The sequence below is a fragment of the Numida meleagris genome, chromosome 4 (genome assembly GCF_002078875.1).
Source record: "Numida meleagris isolate 19003 breed g44 Domestic line chromosome 4, NumMel1.0, whole genome shotgun sequence".
NCBI classification, from domain to species: Eukaryota; Metazoa; Chordata; class Aves; order Galliformes; family Numididae; genus Numida; species Numida meleagris.
In genome coordinates this window covers 89,685,273-89,710,461 of record NC_034412.1, presented here as the reverse complement: position 1 = coordinate 89,710,461, position 25,189 = coordinate 89,685,273, and the positions used below count along the sequence as shown (strand labels likewise).

Here is a 25,189-nt window from a genome sequence, read left to right as displayed (position 1 = left end):
CACCTAGACAGATACCAGTAAGACATTTATAATAATTCAGCGATGAACTAACTGTCCATCAAATGGAGGTGGACAAATGGATCAGCGCAAGGAGGCTAAGGTAATCTAGGAAGGTGTTTAATTCTGCTTCATTCTTCCAGTAATTCAGTGCAGAAATGCAATGTGAGAAGCAGCAGTCACTTGAGGGGAGGATGGAGGAAGATTATCAGGAGCCTGTAAGCACTGTTCTCTGCTTAGCACACAGATTGGAAAATAGGATTGTAATCCGATGCATGACACTTCTGAATAATTAGAAAGTGTGAAATTCAGTGCAGCCGGTGAATTTGCCAAAAAACAAAGGGGGTAAAAGAGAACTTCTTCAGTCAGTTTTCGATGCCATGGAAAAACTGATCAAGAAATGAATGACAAGTTAAAAAAAAACAAAAAAAAAAAACTGGTTTTCTCAGAAGAGTATCATAAATGCCATTCCAAATGGATGACTGTAGAAAGCTCAGGGCACAAAGGTTAGAAGTAGAAAGATATGTAACTTAAAAAAAAAAAAAAAAAAAAAAAAAAAAAACTTTTGGTCTGTTACTAGTAAGAATTTTACTCTTACTGAAGTGCAGGGGAAGGGTGAGCAATGGATTAAGCATCAGTGAAAATAGAAAAGGGACCTTTAAAGGTCCCTTCCAACAGAAATAATCCTATATTCTGTGATTCTATAAAAAGGTAAGGATGAAAGAACCTATATATTAACCATGTAATTCTTGAACGGAGAAGGTGACGTGGATAAACATACCAAAATGTGGAAATGTTCAGCTGGAATTTAGAGCTCCAGAATTCAAAGCACAAGTCTGTATGACTGAGAGAGCAGACAAGATAACAGATTGCTTGGATAATAATTGATAACAATTGATACTTGATACAGAAATGGCCAGTAGAAGTGCCCTTCAAAGACGTCTTAAGAGAACAAGCTGATTTTCAGTAGAAATGAGCCAATCAGACTGTGTAACTTTCCCAGGAAAGCAAAGACTGTATATAATTGGAACTTATTTTTAATTCCAGACACACTCTAGCTACTAAAACTATTGCAGAATGGTAGAAATGAGAACGGATTCTTTTTCACTCTTTGAATGTTTCTGACAACCTGCTAATAGCAAAAGGAAGTATGCCAACCAGAAGTGAGTGTGTGAGCCAGGAAATATAGTAAATGCTGGCACAGAGTAAGGCAACACAGGTGGGAAGGAGGAATGAAATCCCCAGACATTTCTGGGGCTTCTTCTGGTACAGCTCTGTATTCTTTAATGAGGTACAGGAGAATATCTGAAGGGAATTTCTGTTTTGCCTTTCATGCAGATGACTACTGCTGTTCAGCTGAAGAGTGACAGAGAATCACAGGCAAGCTCAAGTTTCCTCACTCCACCTCCTGTTCCATGTGGGGTCAGTGATGAGGACAAGACCAGGTTATTCAGGGCCTTATCTAGTCTGGTCTTCAATGAGAAAGACAGAAGAGACATGTTAGGACACTGAGGGAATATATCAGAAAGGCTTAATTCAATCTTCAACTCATTCCTTGGCCTTATTTTCAGATCAGATTAAAAATATCAGGCCTGCAGATCTGATATAGGAAATTAATTTACTTGTAAGGGATTATTCTTAATCAATACCAAAAATAAATCTCGTCCTGGATGCTCCAGCAGATTCCCCTTCTTAATCTACTCTCAGTTTTCAAAAAATATCAATGTGCTGTGTTTCCTTTTCCCACGTGTAAATGTCTTGCTCATTTATCATGAGACCAGTTCTTGAACTATGGCTATTGTGGTTTTCACTATGGTTACCTTGGACCAACGTTCAAGATCAGAGTGTTATTGTTTCATAGTGTTAGGTGCACATAGAAAAACTCAAATCCTCAGCAGATACATATTGGTCATGCTACAGCCATGCAAATACCAGCAAATAGCTGTGCTATTACATTTCTCACAGAAAATGAGTTAGAGGGTTTTCAAGTAGTACTCCTTTGCCACTGCTCTATGTGACAAACAAAAACTAAAGCCAAAGACATAAAGCAGTTTAAACAGGGTTCTTACTGTGTTCAGAGTATCAGTTAGGGAAATTTCCACCCACTAAAGCTATGGAGAGTCAGCTATTCCCATCTTCCATTTTTTTCTGTAATCTGTTTCCCCATATTTCTTAAGCCCTACTTCTGTAGAGTTCTTCTGTGCTTCAAACAGAAGTTCTGTTTGTTGCTCTCCCAGTATCATTCCATAGATTTTGAGAAAGAGGGAATCATTTCAGAGGTCAAATTGAGAGTTTTAGGGATTGAAAAGGGCTCTTATGATTGCTCCTGCTCCAGCCTACCCATGTTTTACAGTCCCCTTCATGCCAAACCAAAATAACATGAAAAAGTGGTCATTTATAATAATAAGATTCTTGAGTTCAGTGGTGTGAAATTATTGTGCCACCCGAAAGGAATTCCTGGCAGTCATCAAATACAGAACATTTTCACCTACATTTGTTTGGGAGGAAACTGGTGGTCAGGACTGGCTCTGCTTCCACATAACAGCTCTTTAGATTCAGGCATGCTGCAGGGTCTCTTACCGCAGGTTTAGAAAAACTGTACTGCTCTGAATTTATAGTAATACATAGGTTAGTACACAAACAAAGTAAAGCCAATGCCTTGTCCAGTGGTCCTTGTTGGGAAACTAATAGCAAACACTACCCTATCTCAAGCAGCTTGTACAAGGAAATGATTGCGCAGTAAAGAGAGAAATATTTCTGCTATTCAAGAGTTTGAAAGATACAAGTGTTCCCAAAACCTATTTTGCAGTATAGGATGGAAGGCAGCAAGAATGGAATGCAAAGTAAAAGCAATTGCCCCAGAGAGTGATCAGTTTTCCCAGTATGTGGGATTTCATGAGTCAAAAACTGATCCAGGGAGGATCTTTGAAGTCAACTTCAGTGTGTTCTGAAAAATCTAATAATCCACAAAACTGATACCTTAACACAGTAGAATAGGCTAAACAGTGAAGACTAGGTACTCATCTGGCTAGCCATAGAGAAGAGAAGGGAAAGACTGAAGAACACATCTCAGTATCTATGCTGTTTCATAGTACAGCTGATGATTATTGCATGTACAACATCAAAGAGATCTGCTCCCCGCACAATAAATCTATATATGCCAGTTCACTCATGGCCTATAACTGGAGGAAAACACTGTTTCTTCACTAGTGAATCCGGAGTACTAAAAGATATCTTGAGTTCCTGGTATACATCCTGCAAGTTGTGGGGACACAAACTGCACCAAGCCTTGAAATCCTGGGCTTGAACAGTCCTCCAAACTTGAACCAGCTTGTCCTATGCCCTCGCACTAGCCTATACAAAATGAACCCTCAGATGTATGATAAACCTTATTATTTAGTTGTCTTCCTTTTGGGAGGCTTAAAAACAGGAAGAAAAGTTGTAAAAGCAGAAAGGGCAAACATGGTGCTGAGAGGAGATCACAGTCTCTGTTATCAATCTCTCAGCCTCCCACCCAAAGAGACCCACAATTAATATGTAAAATGTTCTGACTTTGCTTACATGACCACTGCTAATTTTATAGCAATAAGAATTTTTAGAAATAACTAACTCACTTCATCTGACAGGCTATGTACAAGTCATATGCAATGGTCAATAGTCAATGCCTTTAAGGGTAGTGCAAAATTGTTTAAGGATAGAAATGAAAACTGATGCAAAATCTCTGTAACTAAACACATATAAAATTTAAATTATACTACTTTGATTATTTGAGGTCTAATGCTGAAAGATACCGAACATCTCATAAAAATTTTTTGCTTGACTTCAACATCCAAATAATTAGTATATGTTAAGGATAGTTTCATCTTCCACAATCACAGACACAGAATTTGGCAACCAGTAAAGATTTATGAAACAAACTTACTTAAAGAATAAACTCTACAGAACAACAAAATATCAGTAACAAATCCAAACAATGAAGAAGCCTGAATCCTTTAAAGTATCACTCTGAATCTCAAAATTTACCTATACCACATTTAGCATTATATCAGTAATAAAAATAATAGATTAGGTGAAACTGAAATACCTTCTCTAAAGTATGCTAAAGCTACAATGTACAATCTGAGTTTGAAATTAATAGAATTGACAACAATCTGGCTATTTTTTTATACATTTAATGCAGTTTTTGTTTACTTGTTCTACTCTAAAATCCTAAGTACGAAGTAAAGTGAAAACTCTTCACTTCTAAGGAACTCTTTTCTAAGTCACTGGAAAAAGACATTCAGTATGTGAGCAGCTGCCATCTACTCACAAATTACAGAATAAGCAGAATGCAACAGTTAAGCAGCTGCTGGTACAGTTCATACAGTGTCATTCTAATTCCAGATTATAAGTATTTTTACAAAAGCACTTCAAAAAACATTTAATACTAAAATCTAAACATCCATTTAACTCAAATATATCTGTCATGTTCTCAAAGGGTTAATATTGTCTTGCTTCATTTCTTGCATGTAGCAATTTAGCTGTGAACAAAAGCAGCTCCCTGCTGGTTACCTTGGCTAAAGGAAACACAATGAACTGGTAAAATCCAGTTTTATCTCACTGCTGTTGCCTAGGGCTACAGACAAAATGAAGTAAAAAAATTCACATGCAGAGTATTAGGTGCTTATGAAAGATCCAGCAGCGCTGTTGCCTAGTGATTCAGCGAGGAATCAGCATAGGCCAATGAGGTGTACGGGTACTGAATAACATCCCCGATGACTGCTTTACATCTCCTGCAATTCTGTCATACACCCCCATGATTTCCCAGTGGTAAGAATCACTTTCAAGGGAACCTGTCAACAACAAAAAAATTAAACAAACACATCACTTAGAGCAAGATTATTATTTTTGCTTTCCCTTTGAATGTTGATAACGCTCTAGTTTACACACCTATCAATGTGAAATGTTCTTCACATCCAGTAACACTTAATTGCAATTACAATTTTGATTAAGATGCTACTTTTTAAAAATCATCCACTTCTAGAGTCCTGGGGTATGTTTGTTGTTGCCTTGGCTTTGTTTCAGTTTGTTTTGCAGTTACTGGTGTAGTACAGTAGATATTCTGACACGAAAGCTGCCTCATTAGGAAGGACTACATTTTGGAAAAGAAGCTACTTCAAAGATAAAGAATCCTTTTCCTCAAAGAAGAAGAAGATATCTCTCCATAGTACAATGACATGTGTGCTCTACTTTAATGACATCTTTCTTCCATATTAAAATATAACATTCATATTAATAGGGCACATAATACATATTTAGTCGAGGCAAGTGTGCTGAAGGAAAGCAGGAGCATTTCAGAAAAATCTTTTCATCTTCAACGTCTCTAATCCTAAAATATGTATTTACTGTACAGAAAGATAACATGAACAAAAATACAGACTTTTTAAAAAAGATCAGTCTCAAATTCTTCAGTGAGATGAAACTGTTTACACTTTATGGTTTGTATGTGGTCTCTGCCATTGATCCATTTTGGATGTTTCAGAGGAAGATGAAGTATCTTCATGATGTGTGTAGCCTAACGTGCAGTAGGAGTAAAAGTATGTCATGACTCCTACGGTAATTCACTTGGGAAAATGAGACCAAAACAAGGATAAGAAAACATTCATCTCCACATACTTCTACTGCTTATGAAAATGTCCACATCTTTCAAAACCCCAGAAAACCACCTATTGTCCAAGACTTCCTTTTTTACCCATTAAAATGCAGTTGTCATTTAAAAGAGAACCACGATTCTCATAGGATTGACATATAGAATCCATTTGCTAATGCACCTAGGTGAATTTGTCAGCATGTGGTGCCAGACACTTCTGGTATATGAAAGGAACCACGCTATGTGCTACAGTTTGATGAACTTCTGCCAGTGGTTAGTCTGCAGTAGGTAACTTTGAAATGGTATTTAGGCTGTGTAACTGTGAACGTTCTCATTATGTGCAAACATTTCTTTCTTACAAGCCAATTATATTGTTCATATTTTATTTTGGATGGTTGGACTGGATGATCTTATAGGTCTTTTCCAACCTTGGTGATTCTATTCTATGATTCTATGATTTCATGTCAGTGACTTTCTCAGTCAAAGTATGAGTGATGTTGTCTCTGACAATGTTTGCAAGAAAGGGTGTCCCAAAACTATCAAGGAAGGACTGCAGTTTTGCTATTCACCTTATATACTACTAGTAATCCCACACTTATTTTAATGAATCTTGCAGCAGCACGAATCTTACAGCAGCATGAGTGCCAGAAGTCCTATACATCATGGTTAGGCCTATATTGTTATTACAAAACGTCTACATGTAGTATACCTTATATGGTCTTTTTGTTTTGGTTTGGTTTGGTTTTGCTTTGTTTTTAAGGAAGTTGTATCAAAGATGCTAGGCAAGCAGAGTTTGCAATGTAAGCAACCTATATAAACGTTGCTTATAAACTTTGAGAGTGTCAGTGTAAGAAATGTGTAATCCTAGTATGGTCAAAAGGTGTAAGAGAATCTGGTAAGATACGTGAAAGTTTTCACAAGAGTTAAGTGAACAAGGAGGTGGAGATTCCAGTGTGGAGAACAAGAAAGAGTAACTAAGATCTCAGACACTCCTCATTCTTCTCTCTCAGCTTTTATGGGAAAGATGAGCTCCACTGGGACGCAGAAATAAGCAACTACAAGACCTCAAGGGAAGGCCAGCCTCACAAATGGTGAAATGGAAGACCTGGGGGAAGGAATATAAGCTAGACTTTATCTACTGATTTTCTTTTCCAACTGTTCCCGTTAATGCAAGTCTGTACGTTGTAAGTATTTCTGAAATAAACAGAATAAATTTGTTTCTGTTCCCAGATGTCATTCAGCGACACTGGAGAATGAGTTATCTGACAACATCAAGTACTCAATTTCTCAGGCAAAAGGAAACTCTTCGACTATTGCTCTCTTACTCAGTTTAGGGATTCCAGAGACTGAAATCCCTTATCAAACAACAAAAGCTGAGCAGCGAGCTAGCAGCAAAGGACATCAACCTTGTAGGAAGAAAAATATAGTTACATTATATAAGAATTACAATTAGATACAATGGAAACACAGATACAGTAGCTGTCTAGCCAGCTACTCATCTGTTACAGATGCTGTTCAAGTAGACAATGTTGTATACTTCAAACCGGAACAAGTGATTTTGCATGTTAGGCATCCACTCAGAAATGTCAAAAAGATCTGTTTTCTAAGTGAAAATTACTGAAGAAAGATCTTTTGCAATATTTTTTCAGCAGTAATGAATGACTGGCACATTTTAGAATGCTTATTAAGGCAATATTTCTCATTCTACCACACCCAGCAGAAATTTCATGGCAATAAATGAAATCATAGAATCATAGAATGGCTTGGGTTGAAAAGGAACATAATGACCATCTAGTTTCAACCTCCCTGCTGTGTGCAGGGTTGTCAACCACTAGACCAGGCTGCCCAGAGCCAAAATCCAAAAATGAATTTTGAAATTACTGTACTGTATAGCTAAGACAAAGAGTATACTACACTCATGCTTTTTGAAACAGAGGTTGAGTTTCTTTCAATTATTTTTTCTTTAGAATTCTTATGATAATTCCAAAAAGATATTACCTGCAAATACGAACACGAAACCTTTGAAGTGAAAGTCAAAGTAGTTATCTCTAGATTCTTAATATGATGACAATAACATACAAAACTACATATGCTTGAGACAGTAGGTGGAAATTCAGAGTTGTTCCTACCTTCAGTGGCATTTCCAAGGCTGTGGTTTGCTGAAGGGATTCCATTGTTATTTTCACCAGTGCTGTAAGGCCAAAAAAGTTGAAAATCTACAGTTTTATTTTCCAGGATAGAATTATTACATAAAAAAAAAAGCATGCTTTCATTTTGTTGTAAAATAACTCTATTTATACAAAAGAAAGAAAGAAGGAAAGAAAGAAGGAAAGAAAGAAGGAAAGAAAGAAGGAAAGAAAGAAGGAAAGAAAGAAGGAAAGAAAGAAGGAAAGAAGGAAAGGAAGGAAGGAAGGAAGGAAGGAAGGAAGGAAGGAAGGAAGGAAGGAAGGAAGACATTTAAATTCTCAAGATTTTTTACAGCTACACTTGATTTCTTATGGAAAAATTCAATTTCTTGTTTTAAATCGAATTTCAGATGAAAGTTGGAGAATTATTTAATCTACATATGCTATAAACAAAAAATAAAGCACTGTTATATTTTACAGAGACAGCATACCTAGCTGCTGTATTTCTCAGCTTTCAAATTCTGTACTGTTAATTGATTATTCAGTGATAATTCACATATTTTAATTTTCTCATGCAGGCATAACATTTTATCTAAAACAAAAAGCCAGGAAAAGCAATACTGGAATTCTGAACTATCTAAAATATTTTTTGCTTTAAAGTAAAAAAAAAAAACTTCCCCGTGGGATAGTTGAGCTCTAAAGAGTTGAAACAACTAAACTTCAGTATGATTTATGTAACTTAACAACTCATTATGTCATAACACTATGCTCACCATTAATGTGAAAAATGCTTCTGTAATCATTCCAAATCAATAATTTGGGACCAGATTTGTCATCCTTGTTCATGCCAATTACTGTTTTGTTTGAGAAAGACTTCTGCCGCAACAAAATATGGTTCTAATAAAAATTCAATGGATAAATGGTTTTAAAAAGGAGGTAACTTTTGGCTACTGAGAGTGAAGAAGGAATACTGGGCAGCCCCAGAGAGAAATTCATTGAGCAACCACCACTGCTTTGACAGGACAGCTGACTACATGTCAGCGTGTGCCTCATGGAACTGAGAAACAACAGATTATACAGTATGTGTTGATAACTACTAGTCTGAAAACCACATGATTACTGAGAAGTATTCTTTGAAGTCATTCCTCAGTGCATATCATGGTTCTTTTGCAGCTGAGGTTAGGTGCAAAGAAGCAACAAGAACTCTAAGAAGGAGCATATGGTTGTTTTCTTTCTGGCTGCTGCCAAAACCTTTTCTAATGATGCCAGCGCTGAAGAATAGTACGCAATGTTTTGTGTCACATCTGTGACACTGAGGCTGGCTTGATAGTAATGAGGAAAATAACTAGCTTCTGACTGAACACAAGTGGGGTGCTTAGACTGTGCTGGCTCACTCAGACTTGTGTGTTAATGAGCTGTCATAAGATTTTCCATGAAGTCCAAATTATGCAGTAGCTCGTAAGATCAGTGGCTGAAGTTCCACGGATGAGAAAAATAAGACTTATGTTGACATATGTTGACACATGATGACACTTATGTACATAGGTCGCTCTGAAGGTAATGCCTCCTATTTGTTACCATGGAAACAATAACAGATACAAAGAGAACAATAAGACTGCTTGATAGAGTAAATTCTCAGCTACAAAACACTATTTTTCAACATAGGCGCCACTATTAGCTATGCATTTTCACCAGTGATGAACAAGAGCCTGCATGACACACTTGTAAATATCTGCACAAGCAGATGTGACCCACTGTCACCACTGCTGAAACACAACACCCACTGCTTCACCTTGCTCACAGCCACAGTTTGGTCACCACAAACGTTCAGTAAGCACTGATGAATGTCAGTGGGTGCCATTTTTTTCCGCAGGGAGAAATTAAATTCCACACCTTTGCTTCCTACACGCTTCCATGTCAGATACCATTTTGTCCGACTGCCCCTCTGCTGCCATCTGTCACATGGCAACAAAATGTAACAGAATATTGGTAGGAAGGTTCAGCTTCTACTGTCATACCACCAACATCTGCCTCTGATGTCATGAGCCAACATCATAAAATGGGAGGCATTACTTTTGGAGCATCCCTTATATTTGCTTCATGTTGGATTTGAGGTAGTTTGTGGTTCTGTGCAGGACAGAATTCTGTTTGGAGAGCAGAAACAAACGTGCTAAACACTAATTATGAGAGCATAGGAAATTGTTGGTCTAACTAATTATCTACTTAAAATTCACTTCAAGTCAAGATGCCTATTAATAAAGGAGTGTTGGACTGTCTTGAGAAGCCCAGTCTGAATTTAAACAAGCTGCCAGCTCTGGGAGATCAGCAATGCGGCAGACGTCGGGACAGTGACCAGGTGGCATGCCTTCAGAAGGCTAAGTGGATTGCCAAGCAGTCCATGGGTAAATAATTTTTCATAGGTATGACTGTATAAAGCTTTAGTGAGAGCACAGCATCTGGATTCCACATTTGTACAGCATCACTCAGCTCTGTAATATTCCACCAAAGCACTTATGAAAAAGCTAAGGGCACACTCAGCTATGTGCAGCTTACAATTTTTTGTGCTGTTAGATAAATAAAGAGAAACAGACCATCAAGACAATGAGAGGAATAGGTCTTTTACACAAAGAGAGCTCCAGTGGACAACAAAAGAGGGAGCATAAGTCAGCAGCACTGATTCATGGCTTGAGAAATGGGAGCAGTACAATAAAAGGTGCCATCTCCACGTGTACTGAATTAGATCGGTTTCCCCTCTAAATTTGCAAATTGTCTCCCATATAACTGCTATCTCCAAAAGGGGTTTCACAGTGACAGTGATGATCACAACATCTTTCTCTGTTGGTTCACACAGTTTTTGCTTTAGGCATCTGGCAGGATCAGAATTCTGCCACATCCTTAACTGCTTTTAATTTTAAAAAGCACAGATTAAAATGACCACATCAACAAGAGCAAACCTAATGGTTCCTCATTCGCTTTGACAACCCATTAAAAACCTCTCCATGGGTTTACTCGATTTTCTTCTTTGTTTTTTTTTTTCTGTGTCAGTTCGACTCCCTATTTTATTTCTCATGTCACACTGACTTCTCTGTTACTTCCCAGAGTTTAGTGGGTGGCATGGTAAAACCATTCATTTCAAACAAATCTGAAGAGGTTTTGCCTGCATTTCAGCCTTTTGAAATCATATCTTCGGAAGTTTCCAAAAGATTTGCCTACATCTATTTTACAACTGATTTGAAATATACATTAATGATAACAGAAATATCAAGGAAAAGTGGCTGGATTACCATTCCTGTTCAGTAGTCTGTGAAGAAGTAAGCATTTAAATTAATTGATAGTCTTTGCACAAAAATAAGTCGGTAAACTGGCTGAATACATTTAGGCTGGAAACTAAAAGTTCCAGAATTTCATCTCTCCAGAATCTAGAACATTCTCCAAGTGGGAGTAATTTTTCATATGGAGATGATCATTTATAAAAGAGACCATATGGCATGGTGGTATATAATTGCATGAGAGGTCCCCTTTAGTCTTATGTATATAATGTCTGATTCTCCCTCTCTTGGATCTCCTGGAAAACACTCCTCTCTAAGTGCTCAAAATAAACAGTCCAGGCACAGGCAAATGTATGTTCTTTATCTCATATACATTACGGAATAATAACACAATGTTTAAACAGATCTGTCTCTATCCTTTTTGTTGTTGTTGTTTCTTTTCTAAAATTTAGATTGGAGGCTTTGGGGAGAATGATTATTTATGTTCTGTCAAGCACCTCTAGTATATCTAGGGCATATTAATTATTAATTTTAAAATGTTCCTTTGCAGTCAGCCATATACTGCAGTGGCATCTGTTAAATGCTGTTCTCCCAGCCTTTGCAGCTTCCCTCTCAAAACCCACAGTCAGCAACTATGGGATTTGTTGATTATGCTCATTCTGGAATGTTTTGTATGTCATGTTCAAATATTACATATTTCATCTTTGCTCCCCCCAAACTGATGACAGCAAAGTAAAGGCATCATAGATGAGCTGAAATTGTAACCCATATTAGATTTTCTTGATACTGGCTGGAATAAATGTGCTTATTCAAAGAGTTGTGAATAGGAGTAAAGAAAAGGCACTGGTGTGGAACAAAAGCTTGTTTGTCCCTATCAAACTGAAGACATTATTCAAGCTCATTCACCTATGAAATTATGACTTCAGAAACAAGCCAAAGCTGATCAGACATATGATCTGAGGAACAGGGATTTTTACAAATAAAAGGCTATCTGCAGGTATCTCTGTTTTAAGCACCAGTGTTTTTCCAGTTAGAAAAAGGCAGCTCAGAGAACACAAAATGTCACAACCTTGCAATGACCAGTTCATTCTTCTGTTCTGTTACTTGAATCACCTTTTGAAGATGCACACTTTTTTATGCAGCTGCCTCATCACTCATTAATTTGGAAATTGTAGTAGAATAAAAGGAAACTTCATGGAAATTCAACAAGCCAAAATTTTCTGCTGACAGATTTTTTTTAAAAAAATTTAAGCTATTATTTTTACATAACAGTAATCTTAACTGATCTTAATATCAAAATAAAATGTAAGAAAGCCAGAATAACAAGTCGAAGAAAAAAATAAACTAAACTGAAATAAGTCCATTTAAGTATTTCAGCTGAAATTTTTTATACTCTCTAAAGTATGAGAAAAAAACATTAAAACAGTATGCTTAATATGTACCAGATATAAGACAGGCTACAGAGCTGAAGTTCTTTAATTCTATCAATAACATGGTTATGAGTTCTTAAAAAAAAAACACCTTTAAAAGTTACCCTAATGCACTGTAATCTTGAAGAGCACAACATGAAGTACCGGAATCCACATTTTCTGTATTTTTGTAGAAATATCATAGAATGGCCTGGGTTGAAAAGGACCTCAAAGATCATCGCATCTCAACCCCCCTGCTGAGTGCAGGGTCGCCAACCACTAGACCAGGCTGCCCAGAGCTATGTTCAGCCCAGCCTTGAATGCCTCCAGGGAGGGGGCATCCACAACCTCCCTGGGCAACCTGTTCCAGTACGTCACCACCCTCTGTGTGAAAAACTTCCTTCTAATATCTAACCTAAATCTCCCCTGTCTCAGCTTAAAACCATTCCCCCTTGTCCTATCGCTATCTACCCTCGCAAACAATCGATCCCCCTCCTGTTTATACGCTCCCTTCAAGTATTGGAAGGCCACAATGAGGTCTCCCCAGAGCCTTCTCTTCTCCAAACTAAACAAGCCCAGTTCCCTCAACCTTTCCTCATAGGAGAGGTGCCCCAGCCCTCTGATCATCTTGGTCGCCCTCCTCTGAACTCTTTCCAAGATCTCCACGTCCTTTTTGTGCTGGGGCCCCCAGGCCTGGACGCAGTACTACAGATGGGGCCTCACAAGAGCTGAGCAGACGGGGACCACCACCTCCCTCTCCCTGCTGACCACTCCTCTTTTAATGCAGCCCAGAACATAGTTGGCCCTGCAGGCCACCAGCACACGCTGCTGGCTCATGTCCAGCTTCTCATCCACCAGGACCCGCAAGTCCCTCTCCGCAGGGCTGCTTTCAAGTACTTCTTCCCCCAGGTTGTATAAATACCTGGGACTGCACCGGCCCAAGTGCAGCACCCTGCACTTGGCCTTGTTAAACCTCATTAGGTTCTCGTGGTCCCACTTGTCCAGCCTGTCCAGGTCCCTCTGGATGGCTTCCCTTCCTTCCAATGTATCGACTGCACCACTCAGCTTGGTGTCATCTGCAAACTTGCTGAGGGTGCACTCGATTCCATCGTCTATGTCATTGATAAAGACATTGAAGAGCACCGGTCCCAGGACTGAGCCTTGGGGGACACCACTTGTGACCGGCCTCCACCCTGACATAGAACCATTTATTACAACCCTTTGGCTGTGACCAGCCAACCAGTTCTTATTCCACCAAACAGTCCATCCTTCAAATCCATACCTCTCCAATTTAGAGAGAAGGATGTGATGAGGGACCCTGTCAAAGGCTTTGGAGAAGTCCAGGTAGATGACATCCATCGCCCTCCTCCCATCCACCGATGCCGTCACTTCATTGTAGAAGGCCACCAGATTGGTCAGGCAAGATCTACCCTTGGTGAAGCCATGCTGGCTGTCTCAGATCACCTCCTTGTCATGTGTGTGCCTTAACATGTCTTCTAGGAGGATCTGCTCCATGACCTTCCCAGGCACAGAGGTGAAATATATATAAATATATATATATGTATAAATATATATATATGTATAATATATATTTGTATAAATATACATATATAAATATATGTTGCTTCAAGTAGCAAGTGGCTTTCACAGAAATATAATTCTTGATCATGACTGCAGTTAAGCAAGCATAGTGACAAGGAACACGCCACAATAATTACCAGAGGCAAAGTTCACCTTTCAAATTTACGAAGTATATATGGCATATATGTTAGAAGCCAGATTTTATAGCTGTATATACGCATATCCCTGTACTAGAAATAAACAGATAGATAGACAAACAGATCGATAAATAAATCTACTTTTCTTCACTCCAAAAGTGTATTTGCTTTTTTAGTATTCAAGTATTCACATTAATCCAAGTGCAAATAGGCATTTCTAGCAGAGCATGAAGAGGTAGTCTCCACAAAATGAAAAACCAAATTCTGGGTTCCGCAATTCCCAAACACTTCTCTGGGGTTCCTTTGAAGACTCAAAGTCTGATTTGGGCACAGTCTGTGTACCTGACTGCATAGACTTCAGATCTTGGAGACTCCGAGCCCTCTCAGATGCAAGAACCCATTTTTTGCTGTTCCCAAAATACCATCTCCTTTTCTGCTCACTGGGTTGCTTGAGAGCTCAGAATGTGAGGATGCCAGACAGACAAGTTGCCTAGAAATCAGGCATATTATTGATGGTAAAGGTAACAGTCTTCTGTTAAAACCAAATTTCCACCAAATGTTTGGATTTCATCTTTCCAGGCATCCTCCAATAAAAAGAAGATTATAAAAAAAAATCTTTTTGATAGCTTTTTCTTGTCCTAAATAGAGAACTGAGTTAAATAATATGCCATATCTATTTTGAAAACTAGATAATTGAGAGTAGTGTGTGCTTTACCATATTTCAATGTATGTCGAAGTTTGGACACTCAAAGCCTCATTATAAACAGATGACATTTTGACTTGTCCAGACAGAACAGTGTGCATGCTATGAAACTGTGAGTGTTGGAGTCTGTCTGGGGAAAGTATCCTCCCAACAGACACTTAAATGCTAGTGAACTTACATGTCATATTTTGTGCAAAAAATAGATGTTAGAGAAAAGAATATCTTCTTGCTTGCCACTTGTTTATAGAATCAAAAAGATTCAAGATCATCTGTTGGACATAATTTATAAGATGCATCAATAAACTGAACTGCTGTATACTGAAGAGTGCTGAAAAAACTTATTGTGGCCTATGAAGTCCTAAGCAGGAATAGAGAAAGCACTGTCAGTATTATTGACTTGTGGCAACTCTCAGCTTCTACTGAGGAGAGTCTCAGAAGCAAATAGACACATTCTTGTTGTAAAGCAGTACAAAAGAGACATTTCCATAGGGAAATGCTGTTGAAAAAGCTTATGTTCTGCATTATCATTTAACTGAAATAATATGAGTTGTCTTTATGTTCTTCATTTATAAACCTTAGAAGTGTCTTAAGATTTCATATCCATTCTGCAAATAAGAAAGCCGAGACATATGTTTGCTGTTGATTTCCTTAAAAAGTAGATCAGAAGCATGACTAGAATCAGAACGCAAATACTCTGAATACTAGGCCAGTGCTTTCTTGGATCACAGTGAATGCAGGAGAATAATACAGCACTGAGCTGTACTCAATTAAAGCCATCGCACACTGCTCTTTAGCCTTACTGAGCTTAGTGATCGTACCACTGAGATTTCTCTCTGGGTCATTAAGCCTCGGGCTGGGTTCTGCAAGTCAGCAGATTCTATAATTTAAGGTTTCTGAAGGGACAAAAAGATTCATTAGATAGGGAAAGACGAAGCCAACAGCTAAAGAATAGCAGCAAATAAAAATAAGAAGACAAATAGAGAGAGAACTTGGGGTAATGGGATGAAAATCATATCTGGACTTTCAAAGCATTGAAGTGATTTAGAAGCCCATATCCTTTTGACACTCCTTCCTCTCTTTAAAACTTGCATACTCAATTTGTTACCTCAGTTAACAACTCCTGAACTAACTGGAAAAGTCTGGGAGAAAAGAGTCTTCCTATTTAGTTTCATCTGATATGAATCTGCGTCAACTGCTCTCAGACTGTGAATAAACCAAAACTGTTCACATAACGGGCTGGGGACAATAGGGAGATCTGCTTCATACTCTACTCCTGACTGGAAGTTAAATGCTAGTTCAGATGCAACCTTTCTCTGCCTATTTGGTTATAATGCAATGTATTTCTTGTATCAGTTAGTCATAAACATTTGTGATCTTATAGCACTTGTTTTTACCAAAGGCATTTTTCAACTTCAGACTAGACCTAAGTCTGTGAATTAACATTCAGCACTTGCAGTAATGACTCCAATGCTTGCTGGAGAAAAGACCTGACAGCCTTGTCTTTGCTGCCATTTGCTAGCTAAATTTTTACCAGATGCGGAGACAAACTCTAGCTTAGGAAATAGCATCTGTAAGTAAGCCAGATGAGAGGATAAAAGTGCAGGCAGGAAATTCTACTAACACTCAACTTTTAAAGTTCCATCATACAATTCTCTTAATATATTAAAAAAAAACCCAAACAAGTACATTAACTTAGGAATTACAGCACCTTGCATTCTTTCATTAAGGATTTTACACTTCTTTATGTAACAGATCCCAAACATACATGTTTAGGAAGTTACTTTCCAAGGCATTCGTCTTAATCTGGTTTATTTCCTTCTACAACTCTTAAAAACTGGGTGAAAATATTATTACTCTTCTTTGAGGGATTCTTGTACTAAATAAGGGAACCTTGGTAAGGAAACTAAGTACAAATAAGCAATTGAACAAACTCTAGATTAGGAGTATATCACAGTTTATCGACATAAGAACCAGTGAGGGAAAACATTCAGAAAAATCGGCATAGCACATATTTTTTTAATCACGAGAATCAATGTACTTCCTGTTGCATTAATTCTTTATCATCTGGGCAGTAGGACTAGATGATCCTATAAGGTCTCTTCTAACTGAGCTATTGTATTTTATGTTATTCGAAAAAAAAAATGACAAGTTATTGGGAAATGGGGAGGGAGAAAAAATAGATTATGTTTACCTGAAAATTCCTGGATTTGGGAATCTTCTACTTCAAACAACAACTCATCATGAATCTGAGCAATTAACCTGAAAAAATTCAGAGACTTCAGATAAAATATGCATGACATTTCTAACGGTGCTTTCCACTCATATCAACCAATTTTCATGTAAACTGTGCATACACTAAAGAGAAAATAAAAATCCTAAGAAAATTAAAAACTTCAGTAATGGAGTTAAAAGGATTGCCATTGGACATACTCTGAAAGCATAAAGGCCATGGTCTTAAGTCAAAACTGCTTGCTAACTCGTAAATGCCTGTCAGGGATTCGATGATGTGATAAGGTACTACTTAAAACAGTTGTAAATTGCAGAAAACTGCAAGAAATTAGACAGGTTTTGCTTTGTTAATACAGCTTGTTTTCCTCCAGCCAAGCTGGAATAAATGTGGTTGCAAATATGCTGTTGTAGTAATCCAAATTAGGTCAATAGCAAGAGTACTTGGCTCACTGGTATGCAATAGTAACTCCTAGTCTAGGATTGGTCAGTGACTCGAGTCTTTCTCAGGAAATACTCTTTTCACATAAAAGCAAATTAAGTCTCCTCATTCTGTGGATTGAAGAACAAAAATGTAGGCACAGACAGTCAACCTGATTTGTTGCCTCTGTTATCGGCACAGTGGTCTTCATAAGAACACAATGTACAGCTGAAAGCAGCAACATCTTAAAACCTATGCAACAACATGCACCTGAGCTCTTCAGTTAGAGCTGTTTTGTAATAAAGTTCTACTGATGCTTTGTTTTTTTTCTTTGTCAATATTAGTTCTATATCAATAGGCCTCCTGCATATGGACTGCGTCTTAATTGTTCAGTGCTTACAGGGATAAGCATCCTTAATTACTGGTTTGTGTGCAAAAATAAGATCACAGTGGAAAAAATAGATGTGTTTGACTGAATCACATCTGAGGAAGAACAGATTTAGTCTAGCACATATAATCTTTGAGTGCAGTTCTCACCTAGAAAGGAAAAATATTGCATGTCTGATTAAACTGCATTCCTACTAGGTTTATTTCATTACTTCTTTAACTATTGTAGCTGGCAGTCTAAGCCATGAAACTATAACATCTATTTCTGAATTTCTTTGCATTTCATATATAACATTTAAATTAAATGCTTGCTATAGACTTTTTTTAATACCTAGCAGTTATTCATTCTTTAGAAATGGCTGAAACACTGATATGGTTATAACTTATAACTTTCACAGCTTTCAGGAAAATATCCTAAGATAGTTTCACACTGCCTTAAATTACAATGTGACATTGAGTAACAGCGTGGTTAGCTCTAATAATAGGTCTTCAATTATTAGTCACTTACACCACAGTCAGAAGCAGAGTGAAACAGATTAGCATTTTTCTAATAAGAAATTGGGACACAGGATACAAAAAGAAATGGATAAAAAGCCCAGGATCATCTATAGCAAGAGAATACAATTCACATGAAAAGCTATAATTTCCAATGTAAGTAAATTAATTAAAGCAAAAGATTCTTCATAATCATTGGAGTGACATGTAAAAAGGTATAAACCAGAAAGAGCTGTGAACATTAAAACCTCTATATCTACTTTGAATCAATGGAATAAGTGAAAAGAAATGCACTGATGAAACCGGTGAAATAAAAAAGTGATAGACTGGTTAATATTTGTACCAGAGTAGTGACTCATTACTTCAGTCAGAATTTGAGCCCAGTTTTCTAAATATTTAGTAAGGAACTGTCCTTTATTTGATTTATATTGTAAATTCTTCAAAGATTTTATCATCAATTTGTCAGATTTTAGGAATGGAGGAAGAACCAGATTTTCAAAAACACTCAGCACTGGATCAATAATCACCTCATCTCCATGCTAGAACTAAAACTGATTTTGGGTTTCTTAAAGTAGTGACATTATCCTATTTGACTTCAATTTAGATGAATGAAAAATCAAAGTAATTTTTCCATTCAAAATTAATAGCTTTTACCATTCCAGTGCATACATACACCTTTCATACATATTATGTAAAAAACTGTGAATAAACCTACTCTTGTTTAATAGCTTAATAAAGAGATCACCCCTTTGAAGGAATATTGAAATAGCAAGCTCCTCCCATTACTGCTTGCTAAAATGTGTAGTAAACTGGATTACACTAAACTTGGATCTTCAATGGATCCATCTAGTTATCATTACCATACGATAATCATAGAATCACAGAATTGTAGGGGTTGGAAGGGACCTCTAGAGATCATCGAGTCCGAACCCACAATCATATGATCATATAATGGATCTGATATATGACAAAACAAACTGAACTATTAAGAGATTTTTTCATAATCTTCAACTGATGAGCTCATTTTGCCTCCCTATAGCTTAATTTTTTATTATATCCAGTCAGTTTTTTTCTAATATAAGATCATAATAGGATTTTGTTAGTTACTGTAAGGCCATATATTCTAGATCTGGACCTCTCTGATCTGAAGTACAGAATTGAAAGTTTTTCCAGGACTACTTAAAATCTGTTGTTGAGAAATGAGTGTGCTACTGAACTGAATTCAGCAAAACAGCTATTATATCACCGGTGAGCAATTGTATTTCTTCACCATTAAAGGAAACGTTTTCTCTAAACTGAAAACAAGACCTCTACAGTGTGACATGCTGCAGATGCTACTGTAGGAATATCCAGTAGAAGATGCCATTGGTAGAAAAAAAGACAAGATCTTCCGAGAAGTCTTTCCTGGAAGCTGTTTTCTAACAGTTAGGTCAAGATACGCTCAAATTAAATTAATACTCATTCTATGGTCAAGGGACTAAGGTAGGCTCTCACTTGTTCTGAACTGACATCTGGAAAACCCCATCTCTACACACTGACTTTGTAGAGCTACCATGCCCAAATACAGTTACCTAAAATCAGACATGGAGAATAGCCCTCTGTACAATATTGTTATACATTTTTGTATTACGAGGAGAATCTTTTCTGCTGCTAATAACAAATTCAAAACTTAATATTGTCTAGCTTTCCAGACTGGTCTAAATGAAGATAATACAAACAATAAAGCACTAATGAATTCCTACAAACTGTAGGTTAATTTACTCCATAGTTTGGAAGCAGGCAATCTAGACTCGTCACAAGCCAGTTCCAGACCACTTAAAACCCAGCTCAGTTATGATAGTTGTCCCTATTTACATCCCCCAGTGAAGCCCCTGCACTCCCACTAATGAAGGAGAAGAATGAGACAGACTAAGCCACAGGAGTAAGGTGCTAAGTAGCTGCTTAAAGAATACCTGAGAGAAGCTCACATATTACATTGAGCTGATGGGCTTAAGAATTTGAACAAAAAATAAATTGAGGTCTAAAATTTGCTAAGTAGGAAAGTCTTAAATAAGATGGTCCAATTGTCATGTATAATGAGGAATAAAGAGCACCTTATTATGACTAAGAATAAGGCGGAGGAACCCAATCTGGTTACATCACTTAATCATTTCATTTATTTTAAATAGTTCCTTAATCTTTATTTATTTTAAGTAGTTTAGATACACCTATGTCCTAGTGCTTAATGCATTCTATTGGTTAGCTTTACATCTTCAACAAAAAATGCCATGGCACCATCAGGTTGTTTGATTCTGCACAACAGCATAACATTTCTATGAAAAATTACACAAATTATTTCTATTTTGAAGGCATGCTGAGAATTGAATTATAACTGAAGAACTGGTTTCCTAAAACCAAAGGATTCTCTTTCGAGAAGGGGTAAAAAAGAGAATTTATTTCAAACCTATCCTAGCTTTTTGTCTCAGTAAAAATCTAGCTAAATTTTTACAAATTTCCATAAAGCTTTACTCAATAACATAAAATAATGTTAATAATTAAGATTTTACATAGGTAGAGTAAAAATGTAGAATGTTAAATATTTAAAGTTACTAAAAGCACACTACTTCAGAAAATGCATTAATGATCATTTAGAACCACAACATGCATTTAGAAATACTTTAAAAGAATCAGCCCTTTTCTATTCCCAGAGTTTTCTTATAAAACACTATTTCCCTGAACACTGAACTTCACAGCATTTCCTGAAACAACACTATCAGATTCTATTTTCCATAGATTACTAGTTTTGTCTGTCATCCTGTCCTTTTTAATAAATAAAATACTCATTCAGTTCATAAAATCACATTTTTTTCCTTTTGAATTTGAAATTCCTAAGTGCATAATGGAAGACTATAAAATTGTCGTTAGAACATGGTTAAAAGTCTTGTTTAAGTAAAAAGTAATCCAAAAGGGCACAAAAGATGTTGTGGTTAGAAAAAAAAGTTAAAAAGACTAAAAAGAAAAGAAAAGATAAAAAGACTGCTTATGTAATAAACACTTCCATATTTTCAAGAACATTTAGAATTGATGACATCCAACGACTTTGGGGGAACATTTCTAAATCTTTTATTTCAGACTTTAGACATCCCCACAATTACAGAAAGATGAGAATTTGCAGATAGGCTATCCTTACTAAAAAATCTTACACCTTCCTCCTGAAGCATCTGCTACTGGCCACACTTGGCGATAACAGACCAGATGAATGCTGGATTCAATTCTTCTTGAAATCTCTGTGTTCTCTACACTAAATTATTATTATTTTTTACATACTACAAATACTACTGGCTATTTAATAGCTGCACAGTTTCCCCACAAATGTACATGGGTTTAACTGGAAAGAATGCCTAATAAATTGTCAAGTAAATAAGGAACAAGGTTAAGATAATTTCATAACATTTTGTAGAGCTCTCAAGTTTCACATGAAGCTGTATCTATGAGGATTTCTAATAGAGTAATATAAAAGAGATAGCTCAAAATATATCATGCCTGCATAGGTGTTACTTGAAGTAACTTTAAGTTACTTCTCTTTCAGTGTTTTCCTACTGAAGACCAAGACATGTTGACATTCTCACATTTCAACTACAAAAATTCAGCTAACTTGTGAAATTTCTCAGCAGTTACATCAAGAAGAGCAGGAAGCTGAACAGATGGTTAATTAAAAGAATAGAATTTTCACATGTACCCATAGTGTTTTAAAACATACCGATCTAAAAGGTGACCTACCAAAGGTTTTTATAAACTAGAAGCATTTATTTGTGTTGAATGACCCACAAAAAAGGTACATTTAAGTGCCTGCTACATCATGGATGTCCTTTTTAGCTGTGATATTTAAGCATATTATATATATTTAGCTTTTTCTATAAAGACTAGATCATTTAGATTTTTTTCTGGCTCACTCTGCATAACGTGTTCAGGTAGCAGCTCACCATCTTGTGGATACATGCAAAATACTGCTGTGAAATACTAAGGAAAGCAATGATTTTGCTAGGTCACAGCACACCTAGAAATACAAAGTTATCTGGCCACTTGGGAAGCGAAGAGATACGTACTGGATGGGGACAGCAGCTACGGAGAGCTCCCAATAATTTCTACAACAGCCATATGATCTAGGATTTTTCCTTCTGATACTGAAACAAAAGCATATGTCTGAGAAACAAAAATCTTATTCTCCTCAAGGAGAATCAAAAACTTTTTCTTTTCCTTGTGATTCTGTTTCTCCAGTACTAGGTTAAGGATGACACTCTTGCAAGAATTAATACTCAGAGCAGACCATTACAAGTAATAATGGGGCAGAGAACAAGACCAATAAGTATTTAGTTGAAAATCTTGGATACCTCCTACAGAAGAAACATCGGTAAAATAAATTCTTTAATTCCTTAAAAAATAGGTAGAGGGACAACAATTTTATACTCAGAGCTAAAGAAAACCATCCTACACAGCAGCAGCATCAAGTAGTTCACAGAATGCATACTGAAGCTATGATATAGCCAAGAAATCCCTTTATTACTATGCCCTTTTGCATGAATCTGAGAAAACATAACCAGTTAATAAAGTACTAGTGTTGGAATCCCTGCACACCTCATAATACGTCTCTTATTTCTTCTCTGTAACTAAAACTAAAGCCAATTCCAGCAAATGAGTTATTTGAGTTTTACCACAAGATTTGTATCAGAAAAAATTCCAGGTCACATAACACAGTGCTTGTTCCTGGGACAGTCAGGGTTCTCTCTTATTAATTTAGTGATACGTGTGGAAGCAAGCTGTATTTTTAGTTAATCAGCTGAAAAAAATCATTATGTTGATTAAAGTGTTTGCTCATTTAGAAGACTTAGAAAAGCTCCAACATCCACTGCTAGAGAAGAGCAGCTGGGACCAAGAAAATAGGTTTGTGTCTTTTCCTCTTATTTACATGGCTCCTACTTTACAAATCATTCACTTGTATCTGGCCTGTTGCTGAAACCATCACTTTAGCCAGGCTCTGGACACACTGAGAAGTAAAGCTGTGTGTTTGAGGTACAAGATCCAGTGCTACAGAAACGATAAATTGGTAAGAAAGCAGAATTGCTGGATTCAAGAAACTGACTCAATAGTTCTTTGGAAGTGTTAAATTTAATTTGCATGTTGTTAGGATATTATCATCTTTAATGACTAATAACTTTCTTAGCAGTTCATACAGTGCCAGATAGACTTTGGGTAACATCAGTCTATCTTCAGCTTACAGAGTGACAATTTTTACAAAAATTGGTATAGGCAATTGTTCTTCCTTCAGTTGCCAACATTCTTCCTCCATATCACATTCCCATATATATGGCACTGTAATGACAATAGACAATAACTACAACTGTCAATCTAAGTTCACCAAGTATTTTTCTACTCTCATAAATTCCACAAATCTTTCTTTCAGCTGCTAATTTATGCCTTGGTCTGACTTCAGAAGTTTCTTTGTTATCATCTGCCTGCAGGAGACATTCTGTGGAGGTTCTGTGAATTGCACCAGACAGGTAAAAGCTAGCACATGAGTGTCAGCAGCATATTTTCAGTAAGCAACTTGGCCATGAGCTGCAGAACAGCATCTCAGCAAAGATGCAGATAATATGGAGGAAGTTTAAAGAAATAATTTTGATTACTCATCAATGCCACACAAAATATACACATTAACACCAATGGCAGTAGCTAAACCATACTAGTATCAGTTTTTATCATACAGATTACATACTGAATGTAATGCTTCTTTTACTCATTTCTGTAAAATTATTTACAGGTAACAGATTGATTTTTTATTGACAACAGCATGAGTTGCTGAGCTGGCATTTGAATTAAAAGATGTCCAATGCAAAGAGAAAAATGAGACTCCCAGTTGTCAGAGCTGCCATTGATCAGCCATAGGGGAACCTACCGCCTCTTCACGAGGGCCTTGCTGACTCAGCTTCAAGAAAATGTAATTGGTTAGCTTCCAGTGACTTCCAAACATGATGTTACCCGGCCAAAGAATAACTGAAAAATGTCATGATTACTAGTCATACAAAATGAAGCTACATACCGTTGGGTCAGAACTCGCTCACATATGATTACAATATATGTGAATACAGCACTGTTGATGATGAAGATTGTAAATGTAACTGCAAACTAACATCAAAAACTGTAAGAAACTTGTCTAAAATGCAATTTGATTCTTTTTTTGTTTAATTTTCAATGTAGGGTAGACAAAATGTCAGGCGTTAGACACTATTTGGCTATGCCTTATAGGATATACTGTATCACAGTGTAAACAAGGGGCTCATAATTTCTTCTAAAGCATATGTAAATGATATTTCTCTTTGATATGTTGTTCAAAGTGAAAACCTGATTCTAAAATTAGAAATTCTAACAGAGGGGAAAAAAACCTTGCAAGGGAGTAGAGATAGAAGAAAAGATAGTAGTGTGCTACCTTTGGAATTAGTATGATCTGATGTGATGATAATAGGAGACTGATTATATTTCTCATTTTGGAAGAGCTACTGTATTTTCCTACTGCTACAATAACAGTACCACTTCCTTTTAACAATATTTTTCAAAGAGCTTTACAAAGAATGTTAGGATCATTATACTGACTTTACTGAAAAGAAAATCAAGAAACAGACCACTGAATAAATAATAGCTGAATGTCACTTGGTAGACAAGCGACTGAGTGGAAACACAAATTTTCAAGTTCCAGTACCCTAATCTGTTGACAAGACCACAGTGATGCTTTCAAATGCCTGAGCCACCTTCTAACCAGGTGAGTGTTCACAAAA

General features: G+C 36.8%; 1 protein-coding gene across 6 annotated transcripts in view; it reads right to left on the bottom strand.

Moving 5' to 3' along the window:
* The window catches only part of POLN (DNA polymerase nu), a 92,688-nt gene continuing 71,652 nt past the window's right edge, over positions 4,154 to 25,189 (bottom strand). For all 6 annotated transcript variants that reach the window (XM_021396321.1, XM_021396320.1, XM_021396324.1 and 3 more), the window contains 3 exons: positions 17,043 to 17,110; positions 7,756 to 7,817; positions 4,154 to 4,829 (listed from right to left, as the gene is read on the bottom strand). In XM_021396321.1, the coding sequence (XP_021251996.1) occupies positions 4,761 to 4,829; positions 7,756 to 7,817; positions 17,043 to 17,110 (199 nt within the window). In that variant the 3' untranslated portion in view covers positions 4,154 to 4,760. The remainder of the gene's footprint in view (positions 4,830 to 7,755; positions 7,818 to 17,042; positions 17,111 to 25,189) is intronic.